A 21,600-nucleotide genomic window follows, 5' to 3' on the forward strand; every position below is an offset into this window, starting at 1 on the left:
TTAAACCCCACAGTTTGAAACCTTGTGTATTTAGTTAAGCTCACTGGGTTGATATGAGAAGAGTAGTTATTAAAATAATCCCCAACAGTGAGTAACCCAAAAGTTATTGTTAGGGGGCTTTAAGTTTCCTTCTAGGAAGCTTTTTGCCCAGTCCTTACCTATTATTTCAGTTATCCTGATTATATTTGGTTTAACCTAAATTGAAAAGCACTTGACCTTTTGTGCACATATCGACAGATAGAGAGGAGAAGGCTTCCGTACCTGAAAAGAAATCACTGATGACATTCTAATGATTGGATCAAAAGCATTTTAAAACTTTTTTGTTTGCCTCTTTAGTCTTTCCACATTGAATTCATTAATCATTACTTCAATAATATATATGTAAGATCTCACTTCCTAAAATGATCTGGTATCATGTGATTTTTGCAATGCCTGCCCCTCAAAGCAGACTCTGGGCTCTAGAGAGACCAAAAACTACAAATTCTCTTTCAATTAATTCTTCTTGAAAAAGTCAGAGTATCCTGAACTTGGTAATTATCAGTAGAGTGGCTTGAGAATAAAAACTTCTATATAAGTGCTGAGTATTGCTATTGATCATTAAGTATCACTAGACATAGCCCAAGTGATTATTGACATGAAAGCGACTTTATCTAGGCACGAGTAAGGACTTATTCATTATCTTTTTATTTCAAATAAGGTATTACTAGGATATATGATATATGCCCTAGTATATATACTGAATATATTTATCTTTTTTTCTATTATGCCTTGTTGACAGAGCTTTATATAGAAACTTTTGTGGAGTTAGAGCTCTATTTATTTACATCACAATTCTAATACCCGTATCACAATTTTTGAATTATAATGCTACTTCAGTGAATTTTTCTGGAAAGAAATCTTCCTATGGTTGCAGGAAGCTTTGAGAGAAGTTCTGGTGACTTTGGCAACGGAGTTGGACATAGCAGGAGCTGGAATCACACTATCTCAGATATGGTTTTCTGGGGCTGAGAGAGGGTTAGGGAAAGCTCTGGGCTCTTCCTCGACGGGTCAGGGCCTGGCTGAGATGTGTACACACCTCCACCACACATCAGGGTCCCATCCCTGAGAAAGGTAGAATTGAGACGGCCGGAAATAACAACTGTGTGGTAGGCAGAATATTGGCCCCCAAAGATGTCCACGTCCTAATCACTGGATCCTATGAGTACATCTCCTTACATAGCAAAGGGGAATTAAGGTCACAGATGGAATTAAGTATTCAGCTGTGGTTAAAATGGAGAGATTTTTCTGAATTATCCAGGAAAGCCCAACGTAATCAATCACAAGAGTCTTTATAAGTGGAAAAGGGAGGTAGACAAGAAAGCATTAGAGGGATGGCAGCATGAGGACTTGACCCACGGTTGCTGGCTTTGAAGATAAAGGAAGAGGGCCAAGGAATGTGGGCAGCTTCTAGCAGCTGGAAAAGTCAAGGGAAGGAAATCTCCCTTGGAGACTTCAGAAGGAAGGTAGCCCTGCCTGCCAACACCTTGCTTTTAGTACAGCAAAACCCATTTTGTTTGGGCTTCTGAACTACAGAAGATAGTATACTTCTATAAGTTTGAGTAATTTGTTAGAGCATTCGAAGAGCAGCAGTAACTAATATACAACTGTTAGCACTTATTGATCACCATCAAAAGTGCTTGACATGCATATCCTAATATTTAACTGTACGATTACTATTATCTACCTTTGATGAAGAAACTGAAGCTTGCCTAAGATATCACAGAAACTAAGTTTCTGAAAGATGCAACTTGCCTCTTCTGACAGACAGAGAGAGGGATTGCTCCACTTAGAAATTTAGGGGTAGGAGGAAGGAAGACTAAATCATGAAACATCCCACTATGTTTCCTATATTATTTCTATCTCTTGTGATGGAGCTTATTTCAGAATTAACCTCATTAAACAGTGTGCATTTTATTGCGTGATTTCAGGATCGTATGGTAGAAATAATATAGGATCAGGACATAAAGATGCTAGTCTGATCTCTGATACTAATCAGCTGATTGTTCTGAGCTTCTTCCTATAAAGATAATAATATTTATCTTGCTTTTTTAGCATCAAATTAGATGAATAAATATGGAAAAATGTAAGTGTTAAATAATGTCCCATTCATAGTATTACTATTCTTTTGGGCTTTAGAGCACTTCTTAAAATTCGGTAGCTTATTCTCTGACATACTAAGAAGTTGGTGAAATAGTTGTCATTCTACCAGTTGATATAACTCGATGCATGAAATACACTAAAGAACTTTCCCGAGTGGATTTGTAGTTCTTAAATGCCCTTCACATGCCTCTTTCAGCTCATCAGCCTCCATAAATCTGTCCATGTGCAGTGCAATATCTGTTCCTTTTTATTTTTTATTTTTTATTTTTTTTGAGTTTCAAATCAGCTTTATTTTGCTGTGAGACAGAGTGAATTTCACTGGATCTGAATTTCCTCATCTATTAATGTGGGATGAGGTAGATTATATGTCTCATTCTTTAACTTAGCTCTGGATGAATTTCTAATTGAAATTAGAGGCCATAATCCATCAAAATAATTAGAAGACAGTTGGCTCAGGTGCTAGAGGTGACAAAACAAATTGCAAATAGATAATGAGGGTGAGCAAATATTTACACACAGGTAAATACAATCTATAATTGTTCTGTATCTTGTTACCAGAGAGTCGATGTCCTAGAACACAGAGAAATTTCATAGTTCCAAGGACTTATAAACTTGAGACTAAGAAAAAAATCTATAGGAAACTATTGTTAAAATATTCATTGTGGAAAACTATGTTTTGTCACTTAAAGACAGAAGTATTGTCAACAGGTTGACATATCAAATAAACCATGGTTAAGCCATTAACCATGAACTTACTAAGGTCTTATTATTATTTTTTTTTTTTTACACACACACACACACACACACACACACACACTGTATTTTATTTTTACAAGAGGTAAATAGACTGACACCAAGCATTGTACATGGATGACCACAACAAAAGCAACAATGATTGCAATTACCAAACATGAAACACACTCATACAATGTCATAATATTGACATTCAGTCCAGTAATCCTCCACTGTAACAGCTCCTTTACTTTGCAGTGAAAATTGATTTGTATGTTCTTTGCCTCTGAGCCCTTGTGGGAAACTTTCCTTGGTATGTTACCCACAGCTCCTTATTTCTTCAAAAAATAGTTAGCACCACAACATGTGATTGTTTTTTGATTTCCAAAAATTGTTTACATGACCAAGTAGCTTATATCCTCATGATTGAATTGTAAGGGTAGGAAATGCCCATTCAATTTCCTTGAAATACAGGGACTCAAAATATATAGACAGAATTCAAGAAGCCTTTTCAGATGTTCTGGAGACAATTGCTGAGTAAAGCTAATTCAAGGAACAAACTTCAACAATTGCACTTGGCATCAAGGAAAATACTCCTCCAAACCCTATGGTTCCACCTTCCCCAGCTACATATGCACTCGTGGTCATTCAGGCCACTGGGGAGGGTCTGTTAGTTAGACTTGATTAGTTAGACTTTATTCATTTCACTAACTGATTGGTTACTGGTTTCACTGGAATAATAGACTTTGCCTTCTAACACTGCTACCAAAAATAGTACAAAACCATGCAGAAACTGTGAAGCCCTTAACACAATTGCTATCTTTACTGGATAAACCAAATCATGAACAGGCCATATATAGAATTCCTGGATCCATCGAAGTCTGTGAACATCCTAAGTCTTGGTTATCTCTGTCTATAGACAAGAGAAACTTCTCTAAAATAGCACCTGCTTTAATGTAGTGGTAAATCTGCAAGTTATTAGGACTTTTTGTGACACATCTCTATAAGTAGGCTCCTGATACAAATGCTACTGGTCCTTCTGTTTATTTTTTTAGAGCCATGAAAAAATATTCACAAATTATGGCTTAAAATACAAGATCGTAATTTGGCCTAGGCTGGGTCTATGAACACAGAAGTTTGGCATCATCAACCTCAAGCATGAAAAGTCCACTGGGATTGAGTAGCTATGAGATTCTAGAGCAAACGAAGCAAGGATGATGGTGGCAGAGCTGAGGGCTACACGGACTTCCCAGGCATAAAGAAACCTCCTCTAATACCCAAAAGTTATTTGAAATGACCTGGGATGTATCAATTTAGCCAATAGGAATGTTAGAGCTTTTAAATTCCCTCTTTAAGGAAAGATTCAGTCCTTCATGCTTATAAAATACTTACCTCATGAATTCCTAGAGTAGAGGTTATATAGAAGAGAGTATCAGTCACACAGTATGCTTTAATTTCACAGTCTTTTAGGAAACCATGGTTTGATCAAATACTTTCCCACGATTCCACTAACATGAGTAACCCTGTTTTGATCTTTTTTAATTGTGTCCGATTCTAGTGAGCAGAGAAAAGTCCCAAGGGAATGGAAGGAGAAGGCAGCTCACCGTGAAGTTCAACCTCCAAGAGTACTCACTTCTTAGGAATGAGCATTCTTACCCAGCTTTTGTTTGGACAGAAGCATATTGTGTAGATCCAACCTAGGTAAATGCCCAGGAAAATGTTTGGTCACCTGGAGTTTTTATAGCTCTTTAATTAAGTGTAAATAACTTTTCACAATTTGTAATAATTATGAGCTTTTAGGCAAAACACTGTGTGAAGCGTTAAACATAATCTATGGATCGATAAGAAAGTTACTGCATTTTAAAGGTGCCCCTGTTTGTCTCTGTCTATGTTGCTTGGGCATAATAAGGAAACAGGGACACTTCTTGAGCTATTGGGAGTATGTGTGGTTAATATAGGATGTAGTTAATGATTCACAGATTTATAGGAAGTATTTTCACCTTGGAGCCTGATAAAAGGAAATGCCTGACCCTCCAGGAGGAATTTGAGAACACTCCCCCTTCCCCTTGCCATACTCACGAATTTATATAGAGCATTCAGTCTCTCCCAAGTCCTGTTAGATACACTTTATATGGTCAGATTATACTTACATTTTGTTCCATAATCATAATGAAGACTTCCAAGCTTTCTACAATTGGATTCTGAAAGTTACAAGCCAATAAGCAACATTCCCATTATAATGAGTGTGGGATAATTTTCATGCAGCCCAAGTATGATCTAGGGTTACATTTCTTTCCTTACAGTTCCAGTATTGCCATCCCATGCCACTCAGGGAGAATGTTTCAATGGCCTCTTCATATTTACCTTCAAAGTCATGCCCAATTTTAATTTTGTTAGTTTTTTTTTTTTAATTTATTTATTTATGGCTGCGTTGGGTCTTCGTTTCTGTGCGAGGGCTTTCTCCAGTTGCGGCAAGCGGGGGCCTCTCCTCATCGCGGTGCGCGGGCCTCTCACTATCGCGGCCTCTCTTGTTGCGGAGCACAGGCTCCAGACGCGCAGGCTCAGTAGTTGTGGCTCACGGACCTAGTCGCTCCAGGGCATGTGGGATCCTCCCAGACCAGGGCTCAAACCCGTGTCCCCTGCATTGGCAGGCGGATTCTCAACCACAAGGCGGATCCCTTGCCACCAGGGAAGCCCTGGTATTTTTTTTTTTTGTTTTGTTAGTATTTTTGAACCATACTTTCCTTGCATCAATGATTTGGTCTCCTCCCTCCCTTCCTTCCTTCCTTCCTTCTTCTCCCTTCTACTCTTCCTTTTTATTAAGATTCTGTTTGCCTTCGTTTTTTAACTTGTTAGGAAAAGATACATATTCTTTTCCATCATATTCTTATAACTCCCAGAGTCTTACCTACTTGACCTTTTACTTAGAAATGATCCTATTGTTCTTTAGGCCACTGCTTCCTGTTCTGTATTAAACTGGTGACAGGTTAATTTTGCTTTCTCTGAGTGTCTCCTTGCCTTTTTGTTTTCTTGAACTCTCTCCCTTTATTTAAACTTCAGGTTCTTCCAATGTCTCGTTCATTCTCTTCTTTGCTATGGCGTCTCCGCAGAGCCCTCCATCCTCTGCTTTCATCTGGACCGGATGTTTCCTTTTGCTGCTGCATCACACATTTGATCACTGCCTTTCGCTGCTCTCCTGAATTAGAACCACTGTTTTCTAGGTGCCATATTCAGTGGTGTAGAGATAAATATTTTACCATAGGCTCTCATAACAAATAAACAAGACCTTGTGTTTTTTTTTTAGCATTTCCTGATGTCCATGTTGTAAATATAATGGCCAATGTCAAGTTCCCAAAACTTGAAGCCACTGACTGTGGAGTTGGAAAGAGATGTACCTGATTCATGCTCCCCGGCCGGCTGCAGCAGCTTGAGCGCATCACTGATGAGACCATTTTGACAAGAGATGTTTTTAAAATATATTCATGCTTTTTTTTGAGTTAACAAAGCAACCTGGTTATTATTGAATTCCATTCTGTGGCTCTGGGTCATCATTATTAATATCAAGCTCTAAGGCAAAAAGTGGTATCGCTAATGATGACATTGAGAGAGAATATATTTGCCTCTAAACTAAATGACTTAATAGCTGAAAGTGGAAATTAGATAAAGTAATTAATACCAAATGCAATGGTACTTTGTTTACTTTTGAAGGGCCTTTTGTCATTGTTAGCTGACTTTTTAAAATACAGTACTCAAATCTAGCTTTCATGGTTTGTACAGTTGTTTTAGCTGCCTCTCGCCTCATCCTTGATATGGTCTCTTCCCCGTCTGTTTGTTGTTTGTTTATGGGCTTTTATTTGTGCTTTTATTTCAAGTCACTATAAATCCATTTTAAGTTATCAGAGAATGAATATCAATAAGTAGAGAGACGGGGTGTCTACGATAAAGAATGCAGATTTTCTAATCAATGGTGTTAATTCGGCTTCCCTTTCATTGTGTGTGTTTTCTTTAATATCATAAAAGAGAAGGCTATCCATGCATCTTCTGACAGAAAAGAAAATGGGTTTTTCTCTCTTTGAAAAGTTCACTTTAAAGGTTTCTGTGATGCACGACAGCTTTAAAATAGGGTTGCTTTTCAGGATGAATTGCCCGCAGCTGCTCTTCAGGATTTTTTGGGGTTTTTTTCTGAGCACATCCATCCTGTTGCACATAAAAAGCTGCATATGTACATCACTGATGGGCCAATAAATAAAATGCTGCGTTTTTAGGGGAAGGTTCCTGGGAACTAATTAGAGTCACGAGCAGAGAGAAACAGGGGGTTGAAAACACCGTGCTGCTTCTTACCTTGCTCTGATTATTTGGTGTTTTAGCCATTTCTGTGCATCTTCCATTTAGTGAGTGCAGGGAATGGTGACAAATCACTTGATGATCAGGAAATACCCATGAAATGAATGTGGTTCGGAGTGGTTGTCTTTAGGTATTTGCTCGTTTCTCTTCTCCTCCACAGCTTACTGAAGGTGAATCTAAACCAAGGTAAATTCAGCTTACTGGATAGAGGACATTTCTTTATGTCCAAGGAAATTAAAGCTATTCAGGCATACACCTGCCACATAACTAGAAAAATACCTAGGGTACCATTTTCATTTCAAATCTGCAGTTTCTTTTGCTGGCAGTATGGTTAATCGTGGGATCATTTTCTTAGAAATACTATTTTATCAAAGTAAATGTAGAAAAATGCTTGAAATGTGTAAGATTTGTGTCCAAATGCAGCAGGTAAAATCATAAAATTTTTAGATATAAAATGCAATAAGTATCATTTGTACATGGTAATGACATTGTTGGCATTCACTGGACTATATAAAATTCATTTAATATATTATCTCAATAAAATATGGTTCAAAGGAACTATGTAACTCTAGTTTTAGATCGGGACTACAGTAAATAAGTAAGCTCATTTTGAAGAAGGAGTTATTATCATTAATGTAAGTAAGTAAGTAAGCCCAGAGTAAATAAATAAGCTTCATTTTGAAAAAGTGGTTAGTCGTTATAATCAATGACAATTTAAAGAAAGGAAAGAAAAAAAAAAAAACAGAAGATTTGATAATTCATGTTTCACACAAGAAGGCACAGATGGGTAGTTTTTGTTTTTTTTCCAAAATAATAATGGTCCTAGCATTGCAAGCCTGGAGTTACTGTTCCGAGTAGGTTATACTAAGTCAATAATTTAGTAAAAATAATGATAAGTTAATATGATAAAATATGATATCATAAACTGTTGCCTGCATTTGCTACTATAGAAAATGATTTCAGGAGTATATCTCTAGCTCTCCAAGTCTATGAACACTTGAAGTCATAATACTCAAAGTTATCTTAGTATATTTTCTGAGAGAAGTTGCGTAAAGTACATGAAATGGGCACCACAATCTTAGTGATGATGGTGTCCATTACTGCGATTCAAATTGACTGCAGCCTTCTCCAGCTGTGAAACCAAGATTAAAATGGTCTGCTGGTGCTTGGGTTAGATGTTCATGGGCTCTCTCTGCTTTGTTGCAGCTCTCAGCATTAGAGAGGCAGATCTTTGACTTCCTCGGCTTCCAATGGGCGCCCATCCTTGGAAATTTTCTACATATAATAGTCGTCATATTGGGTTTGTTTGGAACCATTCAGTACAGACCTCGATATATCGTGGTGGTAAGTCTTATTGTTACCATGTCTTTTCATATAAACACTGCAAAACTGTTAGGAGAAGAAGGAAATCATTTTAGTTGTTCCCTTTGATATAACGTGGCTCGGCCATTCTGGCCTTCATTACTGAATTCTGTTGAGAGATGATTACTTGTGAGAAAGAAGAAGACTCTGAATGTTTACAATGAAAGCAAAGCAACGTGACTGTAAGCGTGAGATGCATAGTGAGACTCACAGTGTAATTGAAATCAAGTTTCACAAGGAAATTTAAGATGCGGTTTGGATGGAGTAGGACTGGTTGTGGTCTTGATGTTAGATGAGATATAAATGTACATTAACTATCATGTCAATGGCATATGTCACTAACCCTAAAAAGCAAACCGATGTAGCCATAACTGTTTACTAACTGATAGCAATAATACAATTTAATTTTAATGGACATAGGACATTACAAATGCATGTGCATTTATTTAGTACTCACCCTTTAAGGTATTGCATACTGTGTATTGCTGAACATTTCTCCACTTTGGTAAGATAAATTTGAAACATAAATCCATACTCCAAACTATGCCATACATGGTCAACACACCCTCCATTGTAGGGAAATTTAATAAGGGATATTCTGTGCTCCGCAATTGACTGGAAGTTATTTCCAGTAATAGATTTCTTTAATGTAAAAAGAGGGGAATGTTTTGGGCTACAAGTATAAGGTTGTCAGAAATACCAAGCATGTATAAGGAATTGTGATGAGGGGTGACATACTCTAAAATGCTCATTGAGCCTGAATAAATATACAATGTTCAGTAGAATTAGTGAATATTTTCTTGTAATGCGATGATTGCCTCACTAGAAGAAAACTATAGACTTAAAACTATGCCATCTTTCCATTTTGGTTTAACCAGTCACACCTATCAAAAAGAAAAAAGTTGTAAATTTTTCTACAAGTGTCTCAATTCTCTGTTTGCATCTCAAAATTGGCTTTTGGGTATCTTTCATCATATCACACAGAGGTGAGGGTAACCAGCCCACAGCACAGACTCTGCCCTCAAAATTGCTGCTCCAGGCACATTGGAACATTTCTGTCACTCAGCTGACTGCAGGGGCTAAACAATCCCTGCTTTACTCTTCTTCCCTGAAAGACAGCCTCTGCTAAGCCACTGTGTGATCTACTAAAAAGGTGTTTCACAGAGATGGACTTGCAGCTCAAGAGACTTTAATCTGCATAATAGCAAACTATTATTGGATTCTATGTTCTAGTTTGTTGCTGTGAACACAGAGCACTTTGACTTAGTACAGACTTGTCATCGTATGATGTTGTTTTCTGCTGAGGCACAAAGTGCCAGGTGGCTGTGAAGCCAGTGGCTTCTATGGGTTGAAGCTGTCTGTGCACGTTAGTGACGTATCTAGTCCTACTGCTTTCACCCTCTCAGTATTAGCTCCACACACTCTTCACGCAGCTCCTGCCTTGGTTGAGGCTTTGCAGTCTCTTTCCTGCACGTGGACTTCTTGCTTGCCTTCGGCTTCCTCCCTGTTAACGTGTCCCTTGTACTTTTTCTAAATCACTGGCTTAAAACCCTTCACTAACTCGTAGCAGGATAAAATCTAAGAATATTCTGGGCTGCCCCACCTGGCCAAACTCGTCTCACAATCCCTACTTCCTTCCTTCCTTTCTCCCCCTCCTTCTTCCCCAATATCTGTTTTTTCTTAACTTTCTTCCTTCCGTTTTTCTTTTACATATTCATTCCTATTTATTGGGTTTCTACGCTGTATGTGGCATTGTGTTCAGTGCGGGGAACAAGGTGAGCAAATACAGATGTGTCTTCTGCCCTCCTGGGTACTTACCTTACAGTCTAGGGAGGGCAAGTGGGTTTTATCAGATAATCATCCACATAAACGTTAAAGTGCAACTGTCACAAGTGTTAAGAAGGAGCACGTTGTGCCAGTAGAGGTATAATGGAGAGATCCCTCAGAGCCTGCAGAAGACGTACAATGCAGGGATCCCTCGGAGCCTGCAGAAGACGTATAACGGAGGGATCCCTCGGAGCCTGCAGAAGACGTATAACGGAGGGATCGCTCTGAGCCTGCAGAAGGTGTATAATGCAGGGATCCCTCCGAGCCTGCAGAAGGTGTATAATGGAGGGATCCCTCGGAGCCTGCAGGTGTGACTGTGGAGCTGAGATCTGCAGTGTGAGTGTGAGTTCACCACGGTAGAGGGGACCGAAGGGGGTTCTGGGCAGGAAGCACCACGGGGCACACAGTAGGATGTCGATAGCAGTAGGTCCCATTCCCTCGCCAAGCATTCACTGAGGACCTGCTCTCCTGTGCCAGGGTGGGGTAAACAGCAGAGAATGTACATGAACTCACTGTGGAGGAGTGAGAAGGTTCAGATTCCTGGGCTCTCGGGAGGTGATGAAACGACAGGGGAAGAGGAACGGGAAAAACGAGGGGCAGAGGCCTGGAGAGAACCGGGCGAAGTGCAGAGACCTGGGAGAGCAGAGGGTTTCTGCTCTGCAGCGTCGGGAACTCTCCTCTCTACGTGCTGCTCCAGCCTCCGGCTCTCATAGCCTCGCCCAGTGTTTGTGCTGCCGGGCTAGCAACAGCCCTCACCCCTCATGTTCACTTCCTTCCAGGCCCTTTAGCAGTTAGTCACCCCCTGCTCCTCTGTCTCTGTGTCTTGAGCATGTTTTATAATCTGTTCACATTTATGTCTCCCCTTCTAGGCAAAGAGTTCTTTGCGAACACACAATGTCATAGCTGCTCAATAAATACCTATTGTTTTTCTCATCTAGTTCCCTGCCGGTTCCTAGCATCCTCTTGCAATAGGACTGGGGTCACTTCTTTGTCTGGTATCTTTTCCTCACTTCCTTCTCTCGCTTCTCCCTCCTGCATGTTGAAGGAGGAAGATTTAGGTCTTTCAGAATCTTCAAAGAAAAATGTCTGTAAGACAGACAATCTACGTTTTTGCTCCTCTTGATTTTCTCTTGGTGTGTATGCCAGCCAAATCCCTACTGTTTTATTTACTCTCTCATTCAAGACCCTCTCCCAGGAAGGGGAGAGAAAGGAAACAATGAATTGTCAGGAAAGCTCTCCATGCCAACATGTCATTTGGTTTAATCTTCACAAATGTCCTATGGGTGTGTATTAGCATCCCTAATGTTACAGATAAGGCAAGAGTTAAGGAAAGGTCAAGTGACTTACCCAAGGAACCCAGATAGTAAGTGGCAGAACTGGATGCTATTGTTAGGATTATGGAGTCCCTTTATCATGATCTATGCTCTGCTTCCACCGTCACATTCCAGATGATATGCTGCCACTGTCAATGTAAGATTTGACATTGGAAATGATCCTGCCTTACCTCCTCAGCTGATCATAGAATGTTGTTACCTATGTGGGATTCCAGATTAACTCTTATTCTAACATAGGTATAGAGTATCTATTTGGGAGAAATGCTGAGGAATCATTAGTCAATGAGTATGGGAAGTCTGTTCACAAAGGGTGCCTTTCATGGGAGGACTATCAGGGGTGCCTAGTTATGGGGAAGTGGCTACTCCACGTTACCTTTATCACACCACCACTAGTAGCTCATCCCCGAGTTGTTTTCGTGAATACTTTGGTTCAAAGCCACAGTTGGTGGCCTCCAGGCCACCAATTAATTAATTCCAATCAATTCTGGTATGAAAAAGCCTGGAAATGAATATGGCCTATGTCACACTAATCAAGGGAGGCCTCAAAGGCACCCACTTCTCAACGGCAGTGAGAGGAGACCTGGGTCCAAAATCCATACTAACTTCTCCCCGAGCGGGAAAGGGATTTCTGACGGCAGGAGATTTTTCTCTCGAACTTGGCCTCCATTATTGGCTGAAACAGTCACCAGCAGTGCCAATTCAATGTAATCCAGTTCAAGCTAGCAGACATTTTGGAGCACCAAGACACAGAGGGTAAGGTCCTGCCATTTCTTAAAGCAAACAGGGTTTATCACGGCCGAATTTAAAGAATCGATCACCCTTATGAAAATGGTTAAGGTAAAGGGGCATGTAGAGCAAGCTCTCCAGTGTCTACAGGCAAATTTCAGACTCCTTAGGGTGGAAGTCAGAGCTTACAAAAACTCTCTTGACTTATCTCTCTGGCATCCCCTGCCCTCCCTCCTTCTCACCTCGTGCCAGACGTGCTGACTGATTCGTGTTTTCCAAAGACCACGTGCTGTTTCTTGCCTCCTTGGTTTATATGCACTGCACCTGCTCCCTGGATCACCCTATTCTCCTTACCCATTTGGAAAAATCTTAATAATTCTTCAACTGAATAGTCACCTTTAAGAGCCTTCTCTGGCCATCCCCACTCCAGGCTAAGTGCCTCTTCCTCTCTGCACCCATAGATCCTGGTGACTCTATCCTATCTCTCTACACGGTTGCCATCCTTGCTTCCAGGCCCGTCTCATCTCATTCAACAGTGTCCTCCTGTATATGTACACGTAGAGCTGATTCACTTTGCTGTACAGTAGAGACTAACACAGTACTGTAAAGCAACTATACTCCAATAAAAATTTACAAAAATTCAGTGTCCTCCTGGCAGGCAGACGGTGCCCGTCCATGGCTGTATTCTAAGTTATCCTGATGTGCATGGGCCTTTAAAGATGCTTAATACTTGATTAAACAAATAATAAATTAATTAAAGGTTATTGGATGAAATTATTTTACTGGATGAACTAGACGGTGATTTCTTATCTCAGAACATGGCAACAATAGTTCTGCAAAAGAAGCTGGCCTTACTGCCTTGCTTCTTTCAATCTGAACACCAGGATTTATAAGATAAAGTAGTATGTGCTGCTCTGCCTGCACCTACCATTAGCTGACTTATTCCTCGACTAATTTTTTTTCTAATAAATATAACATGTGGGCCCCTGACACTGTATTGAGGAGGTCCCATTGCAAAGACTGTTAGAAAAATTCACCCAAATCACAAAATGAAAGAGAGATAATTCCCCTTTAGTTACCATCACTGCTGAGAAGGTACAATTTACTATTTCTACATTTATTTTTAGAACATAAAACCAACTTTGTCATATGGTACTCTTTCACTGATTAAAATTTATTTTAGCTAAGGTACAAGGTGGGATATATACATTAGGGATGCCAAGTGTAATCATAGCATTTGAATGCACTTTTGTGTTTCCTTGGCTGTCATATTTAACAGTCATAAAAAGTACTGTTCTGGAATCAGCTGTTTACTCCTGTCTGCTTTGCTCCTATGTCAAATATTTTAAAATCTTACTTACGAATTCTAGAAAGAGATTCTGCTCTACAATTATTGAAATCTTTATTATTTCATGGATAATAATTTAATCAAGCGGTTTTACGTTAATTTAAATGCAGAAATATTAGCTAACTTGACAGTTTTTGAAGAAAGATTAACATTGGAATTAAAAGTAACTCAAAGCTTCCTTTAAAAATTAAAAAAAGAAAGCCAAGTAAGTATGCTAGGCCCATAAGTTAGTTATTTGGACTTTTATACAAATGTCCACATCCAAAGAACTGCAACTTGCTTTCATTTGAATTGTTATACTGGGAAATATCCCTACTATGTCATCATAAATCTCCCTCCAGAGTTACTGCTCAACATGGCAGTTAAGAGTGTTAGGTTTCCATTCAGTGGTCTCAGATTTATTTCCCCCTGGACATGAATACTAAACTCCAGAAACTATTAGAACAATGAGTGAGCAAGGAACCTACAATTTTTTAAAGTGACTCTAACATATTGAGTATAATATTGTATCTGATTGATACACATGTGAATGAATGAATGAATGAATGGCCTTCCTGGTAATTGGAAAACAAACAAGCTCAGGAAGTAAAAATAATTTATGTTATGGACTAATTGCTCAATGAGAAAGAAATAGGCTGGGAGACTGCTAAAGTTCATTTCAATTAAAAAATGCTGAAATATCTTCATAAAACTATGCAATATCCAGGAAGCCACAGAGAACACATAGATGTTTTTCCATCTTTATGGGCATTGTCTAATTAAATTAGGATTTAAAATATGTGTACTGAACATAAGCAAAGTAGGATAGATAAATAGGTTGATGGATTATATTTAGATAGATAGATGATGGGTAAATAGATGGATAGATAATTATACAGAGTGATTTTTTTTTTTTACTTTGAGAAGTTAAGTCTTCTATACTTCAGGTATATCTGTGTGGCTGTCTGAGCTTGTAGGCGTACTCCAAGATAACCAAAAGGTATTTGTTAAAAATGTAGTTTATCTCTTTTTTTAATTCTAGTTTCAATTGCATTATAAATAAATTAACCCACATCAAAGAGAAGAGAGGGAGGATAGCCAGTGTCTTGTACCATAGGTGGTTCTAATACTTTCTGCCTCGGCAAAATTCCTTTGGATGTGTTATTCGTGTTGCTAGAAATCCTTTCCTCTTACCTCTGTGTGCAGACTTGAGTCTCAGGTGCACATTGAGGTATATGGTTTCCATCTCATAACAATCCAAAATTCAACCATACAGGTATTCTTTGTTCTCAACAAACCAGTGTATTAGAATAAAGAGACTTACAATATTGCTTTTTAAAAAACTACGTATTTATATAACGCACAACACATTAATAGCAAAATACAAAAGAAATCATTTCAAAAACATAACCAGTTATAGAATATATATGAATGAATGAATTTTTGGTAAACTGATAATCTGGTGAATTGGTTATTTGATAAAATGCAGAATTTGGGGAAGTGTTAACTTGCAAATTAATCTGTAGTCCTTTTCCTAAGATCTTTTAAAATGAAGGCTATCGTGTAATGCCCAAGCACCCCAGCTCTGGAGTCAAACTGCCAGAGTGCCTATCCCAACTCTGACACTAACTAGGTGATCCGATGATTTCTTCTCTACCTTGGTATTAATGTGATGGCTAAATGACTTAATCTGTGTAAAGTGCTTATCACAGTACCAGGAACGTAGAAAGCAGCGGAGTAACTCTTGTTAGGAATTTCGGAGCTGACAGTTGGAATCTACTCAGCCTGATCATTTTATCTTTGAATGTTTGAAAGTGACATCAGTAGTACTACAAACTTGTGAGGGATCAGAATACACTTCAATCACTAAGTTGGTGCTATGATTTTAAGTAGAATTTTTTATTATGTATTTTTTATAGCTATGAGTTGATTTACTTTTCTAAAAGAATACTTATGGGTTTAGGCTTGCAGTCCTAATAATTAAGAATCATGTGGTTTTACAGTTAATTCAGTTCATTTTCTTACTTTAGTCTTGCTTTATTTTATGTCCTTCCCTTTACCTTTATCACTGGCTTTTTCCTCCTGAATTAGTGGTCTGCACTACTCTGTCTCTCAAGTATACCCATAATTATATTTATTTAGAATGAAAAATATCAGATACCAGATGCCATCTGATTAGCAACATCTTTAAAATGTGTTGTGGTTATTGTGACTTTATCAGTTTTCAAAAAAGTATACATTGAGAATGTAGATTAGCTATTTTCAATATTCATGGGAATATTTTGTGGTTCAGAAAAATGCATTTCAATGCATTTGGTGCATTTTTAAGGAAACATCTAAACCCACTCACACTAGAAGACTTCGCCAGCAGAAGGTATCAGGTCAACAATATCGGCAACGACCAAAAGCCTAAATATATATTTTAACTTATGTTAACTTTTTAACATATTTTCCAACTCCTCTAAATTTCCAGTGATTTTGGAGCCTTAACTCATTATTATAAATGTATTATTCCTTTAAAAAATCATAAATGACAAAGATACAAAATGTAAGTTGAATTTTAGAAAAAGTTTAAAAGCTTCTGATAAGGTTTGTAAGATCATGGCTATTTTATACAGTGTTTAAAATTCATAAGTCTATTATTTGGCAGAGCATAGAAGAAGCTAATAAGTTATTTCAATATTTATCTTAATTTAACAATAGCTAATAAGTTATTTCAACATTTATCTTAATTTAACAATAGAAAGCAATAATTTAATTAGTATGCCTGTTTAAGAAGTTATGAATTCATAGATTTTTGCAGTACAATAAAATGAATGAGCAAACCATTGTATTTGATCTGCTCATTGTGTTGCCATGGTAAGTTCCATCCTGAGTCATCCAAGCTGTCCTATATGTCAGTTTTCCAGACCTCAGTGTCTTTGTCTGCCTAAGAAAGTGACTGGATGAATAGAGCCCTAGGACCTCTCTATTGATGAGTCTTGATCTAAGGCTACCTTAATTCAGTCTGACTAATACTCTTGAGGAAGGCATTTCCTAATACATAATACATTAATAAAACCAATTAATCAATAAGGCTGGCACGTTTACAGTTTTTTGGTTGTGATTGGAAGGTATTTTCCCATTATGGAAATATGTTGCTTATTTGCTCACTCTTAATCCTACTTATTAATAAGTAGGATTTACTTATTAATCCTACCATAATTAGAACTTAGGTGCTTTTAAAAAATATTTTACATAATCATATTATATTCTATAATTATATTAGGGGCATACACTCCACTCAATAAAATAGTCCAACAGTTGAAAGGTTGTTAATTTTACTCCATACATCCATTTTCAAACATGATCCTCATTCAGGGATATGGAAGTGAAGGGTTTTGACTAACATTCCTAAACCCTTGGTGATTTATTATTATAACTAAAAGATAGCTACCTAGCTAGCTAGCTAGATAGCCCCCAGAAAATTTGCATAATTATGGCCCTTGGAAAAGCTGGTAGTCAGAAAACAAATCAAATCAGCACTTGGATTTAACTTGCATCTGCAAGCCAGCAAACCACTGTAAAAATAAATCTAGTTTTATTGGCATCTACTTAAAGCAGTAGAAACTATTGGATTTTTAATTTCTAGAGATCTTAGGGGACCGCATAAGGAGCATTCTTTTCCAGAAAACACACTTATTGACATTTTTATTATCGATTTATTTAGTATGCATGCCTTTCATCTCCACATTTTTCTTCTCTTCTTCCCCCAACCCTTTCTTTCCAGTATACAGTATGGACTGCCCTCTGGGTCACCTGGAATGTGTTCATTATCTGCTTCTATTTGGAAGTAGGTGGGCTCTCTAAGGTAAGTCCATCATGCTTTTAAAGTACACGTTTAAAAAGAATACACTAATAAATAAGTAACATTACAAATGGAATACTAATATATATATGTATACAGTAATCTAAGCAACATTACAAATGGAATACTAAGTATATATAGTAATCTAAGCAGCATTACAAATGGGATACTAATCAAAAAAGAGTTTGGATACCATTAGAAAGAATAACCTTGGGAACATGTTAATACAATGAAACTCTGAAACAATGGCCTTATGATTTAGTTTGTTAAGCTGTCATGGAACTCAGCTACCAGTGTATCCTCATGTCCAGTTTAAAAAGGCCTAATGTCCCAGTGACCACAGCCCCATATGTTAAGTGAAAAATGGCTTTGAACATTCTTGTGTTTAAAATGGGAAAAGGGATTGACTAAGATGTAAATGTAACAAATATGCATAGCAAATTGCTATCTTTGCTTGAATATTATTTCTGGAAAAATAAAGTTTGTCAGAGAAGGAAATCCTCATTATAGTAAATGGAGCATACGTTTACTGACAACTAAATACATCAGTGCAGTGACCCCTATTGTGAAATCCTGATCAGGAAAGAATTGTCTTGATGCAACATGATACAAATATTGTTTCTGTCTGTCTAGAACTCATGTCAACAAAACACATAATTTTCATTATGACTCTTGCAGAATCATCTTTTGATTACCATCCAAATGGAAGAGCATCTTGGGTTAAGTTTCTAGTTATGTTTCTTAAGCATTTTTCTCATAAACCAGCACAGTTCCCACTTGAAATCGTAGAGAAGAAAGCTAACAGTATAATTACAAAAAGAATAAGAAAGCTGTAATCCATCTTTTCGATTTCTTGTTATCAACTATATTTGTGCAAACATTCTATTGTTGTATGGTAGTCTCAAATTTTCTTTAAGTAGCATTTGTGGTTTAGATCTTAGAAAATTTGCCTTGACCAACACAGAGACTTTTAGAATTGTTAGGCTCCGCTGAAGTCCATACGCTAACAAAGAATTTTTGATTTAGCTAAGCAGCAAAGATCCCTGAAGGGTTTTCTCCAGAACCTCCAGGGGTGGTTACTCTTTGTTCTACACTATAATAACTTTATAATTAGAACTTGTCATCATTTTCTCACATTGGCAAATGTATTCAGGAACCAGAAATGACATTTCTGAGTTACATGCAAATGCACCAACATCTACCTTTACCTCTACCTAATTTCTAAGACAGAAGAAAGTAGTTAAATCAGTGCCCAGTGATTATCTGTAACATGCAGATTATAAAGTAATTTTAAAATGCAATTTTATGAATAAAATAATTATGGATAATAAGTTAAGCATAGCATTTTTCAACCCATAGCATTTTGTAACTCATGATTTGATTGGTCATTTTAAGTCATGCTTTTATTTCACTGGGTGGAAATCATCTTTTATCTCTTTCTCTATTAATTGGTTTGGAATAAATCAGACCAGAGGAAATTTGTTCCATGGAATTGGCATCATAGTGTGTTGAAAGAGGACTGAATTTCAAATCATAAGTCTTGGATTCAAATCTTGTCTTTAGTGCTTATAAACTATGGGCCCTTAAGCAAAGCACTGAACCCCGAAAGTCTCTGTGAAATATAAAAATAGGACCAGCTTCACCAATAAAGATAGTAATCAGTGTTTGTTTGGTGTTTTGCATTGTTACCAAATATGGTAACTCAGGTAAGCTGCAAAATAATCCTGTGATGTGATTTTTTTTAATTTTTAAAAACTATAATAATAGTAGCATTGATTTGTTCCCCAAAGGCTGATTTCCCTCCACGGCTCAAGGTGACCTTTGTGAACTGTTTCTTGTAACTGCTTTTCTAATATCAACGTGCATGTCAAGGATTTTTTTTTTCCTCGTTTCTTTGGGTTCAAGGTTAAAAAAAGTGGGTATAGTGGTCGCAGTTACTCATTTTATTACCCGTTCAAATGCCATTAAGCAGTCAGCCAAGTATTCTAGATCATAAATAGGATAGATGACTCCAAAAGGAGCATCCTAAAGATTTTCTGTTGGTCTCTATTTACTGTGTCAAGGGCTGGTAACCTCTCCCTGGCTAGCCACAGGTAAGCCTCAATTCCAGCCTGTAGGGAATCTATTCTGAAAACTAGCGCAGGGTTAAGGACCCTTGATAAACCCAAGCACCTCTGCCATTTTTTTCCAGGTTGTACCCCATTTCATAAGATATTCCTTGTCCACATGTGTTAGTTTATATACTAACTTTCTAGAGCCCTCTATCTCCTGTTAGTTCATGAAGCCATTTCTTGGAATTACCCACTTGGATAGATTAATAGAAGCCTCCCTCTACTTTGATTTTTGCCCAAAAGGTCCATTCTAAAATGGTGAATCTTTCTCAAAAGACCGGATTCAGATTAATTTCCACAACATCTCTATGGATTCGGGTGTTATTCCAATGACAGGCACTACTGAGCCATTCTCGTTAACTAACAGTGTACTCGCCTGGCCACGAGCAATCATATGTCTGGCCCATTATGGGGAGTCTTGATCACAACCTTCTGATTTTCCCCTTCGCTGTTATCTGCCCATCAGCTTGGCATCATACTTTTGTCACTGTGGTCTTGAAGGTCCTGATTCTCCCCAGACCTTCCAGAACTTGAAGGAAATGGGAATGTGTGCATGTGTGGTGAGGTTGAGGATGACTGTGGGTAGGTGACCAAAAGTGCCTGCAGTTGCATAATCTACTGGAGCCTCAGTTTCCTTTTCTGCAAAGTGAGGAAGAGCACAGCACTAGTTTTATTGGATTGTTGAAGGAATTAAGTAAGATGATTCATACAAAGAACTTAGAAAGGATCTTGGCATATTGTGAGGTTTCAGTAAAAAGTGATTTTTATAATTGCCGATCAACATCATCATCTTTATTATTATTGAGAAATTAACAGATGTCATGGTCCTCATTCTGCAAACCTGTGGTACGTATATTTATTACTATGCAAGAGCTGTAAAAGGGAAGAAAATGTGGGACTGAGTGACTTGTTTAAAAAGTATGTAACAGTCCCTTGTGATAGGACCTCAGATCTGCATATTAACTTCACAGCTGTAACACGATTAATTAAACCCTTTCCTTCAACATGTAAATAGCGTTTTTGAAGTTCTTCTGCAGCTAGATTCTCCTGCTGTCCCTCCTGCTCCCCTTGGAAGGGGACTTTATGCATCTTTGGAGGCACTAAGACTGTTTTTCATGCTGTACTTTAAGATCACCAAGGGTACAATTAATAAGTTATTGCTGCTTCTTTGGAAGTCCCAAGACTTGAAATCATTTTTTTCTTCCTAGGAATCCATTCAGAATGTAAATATGAAAACCCAACTCATTTGCTACATTTAAAGATACCGAAAGACAAGTTATGTTGAGAACTCAAGTTGTACTTGTTTTTAATCCCTCCAAAATTAAGCTGATGCCTTATGGCATCTTTTTGATTACTCCAAATGGTAGAAACTTTACGCTAATATTTCTTCTAATTGACTTTTCCTGAGAGATGTATGGAACTTACACATTACTGATCCTAGAGAATTTTCAGTGTGTCACATTTTCCTAGGATTCTGACTGTGTGTGACGGTGCATGAGCATAATTTAGACATAAAAAATGAATGTATAGAAATTCTCTGTAGACTTATATTAATCATGAGCTTTGATCAGGGGTTTTCTAAAACTTAGGCAGGAAGCCTGGGAGGGAAATGGACTAACCCTTCCTGATTTCTCCTCTGTACTGGCGTTCACGTTGCCTTCGCACGAAAGGGAAACTACCTATATTTGTTTCTCTGTATCATGTCTTAATGACTGCGCTTTTTTCATAGTACCTGATTTGTGGGTATTTTGATTCTTAAAGAAATCTAATTGATACAGCCACTATGGAGAACAGTATGGAAGTTCCTTAAAAAACTAAAAATAGAACTACCATACGACCCAGCAATCCCAC

The 21,600-nt window shown here is 37.8% G+C and overlaps 1 protein-coding gene across 1 annotated transcript in view; it reads left to right on the forward strand.

The window, feature by feature from the left end:
- Positions 1 to 21,600, forward strand: part of NKAIN3 (sodium/potassium transporting ATPase interacting 3) — a 681,284-nt gene that overhangs the window by 431,299 nt on the left and 228,385 nt on the right. The window contains exons 9-10 of the mRNA XM_068525591.1: positions 8,422 to 8,559; positions 17,561 to 17,641. Coding sequence (XP_068381692.1) covers positions 8,422 to 8,559; positions 17,561 to 17,641 — 219 coding nt within the window. The remainder of the gene's footprint in view (positions 1 to 8,421; positions 8,560 to 17,560; positions 17,642 to 21,600) is intronic.

Source organism: Eschrichtius robustus, chromosome 17 (assembly GCF_028021215.1).
Source record: "Eschrichtius robustus isolate mEscRob2 chromosome 17, mEscRob2.pri, whole genome shotgun sequence".
NCBI classification, from domain to species: Eukaryota; Metazoa; Chordata; class Mammalia; order Artiodactyla; family Eschrichtiidae; genus Eschrichtius; species Eschrichtius robustus.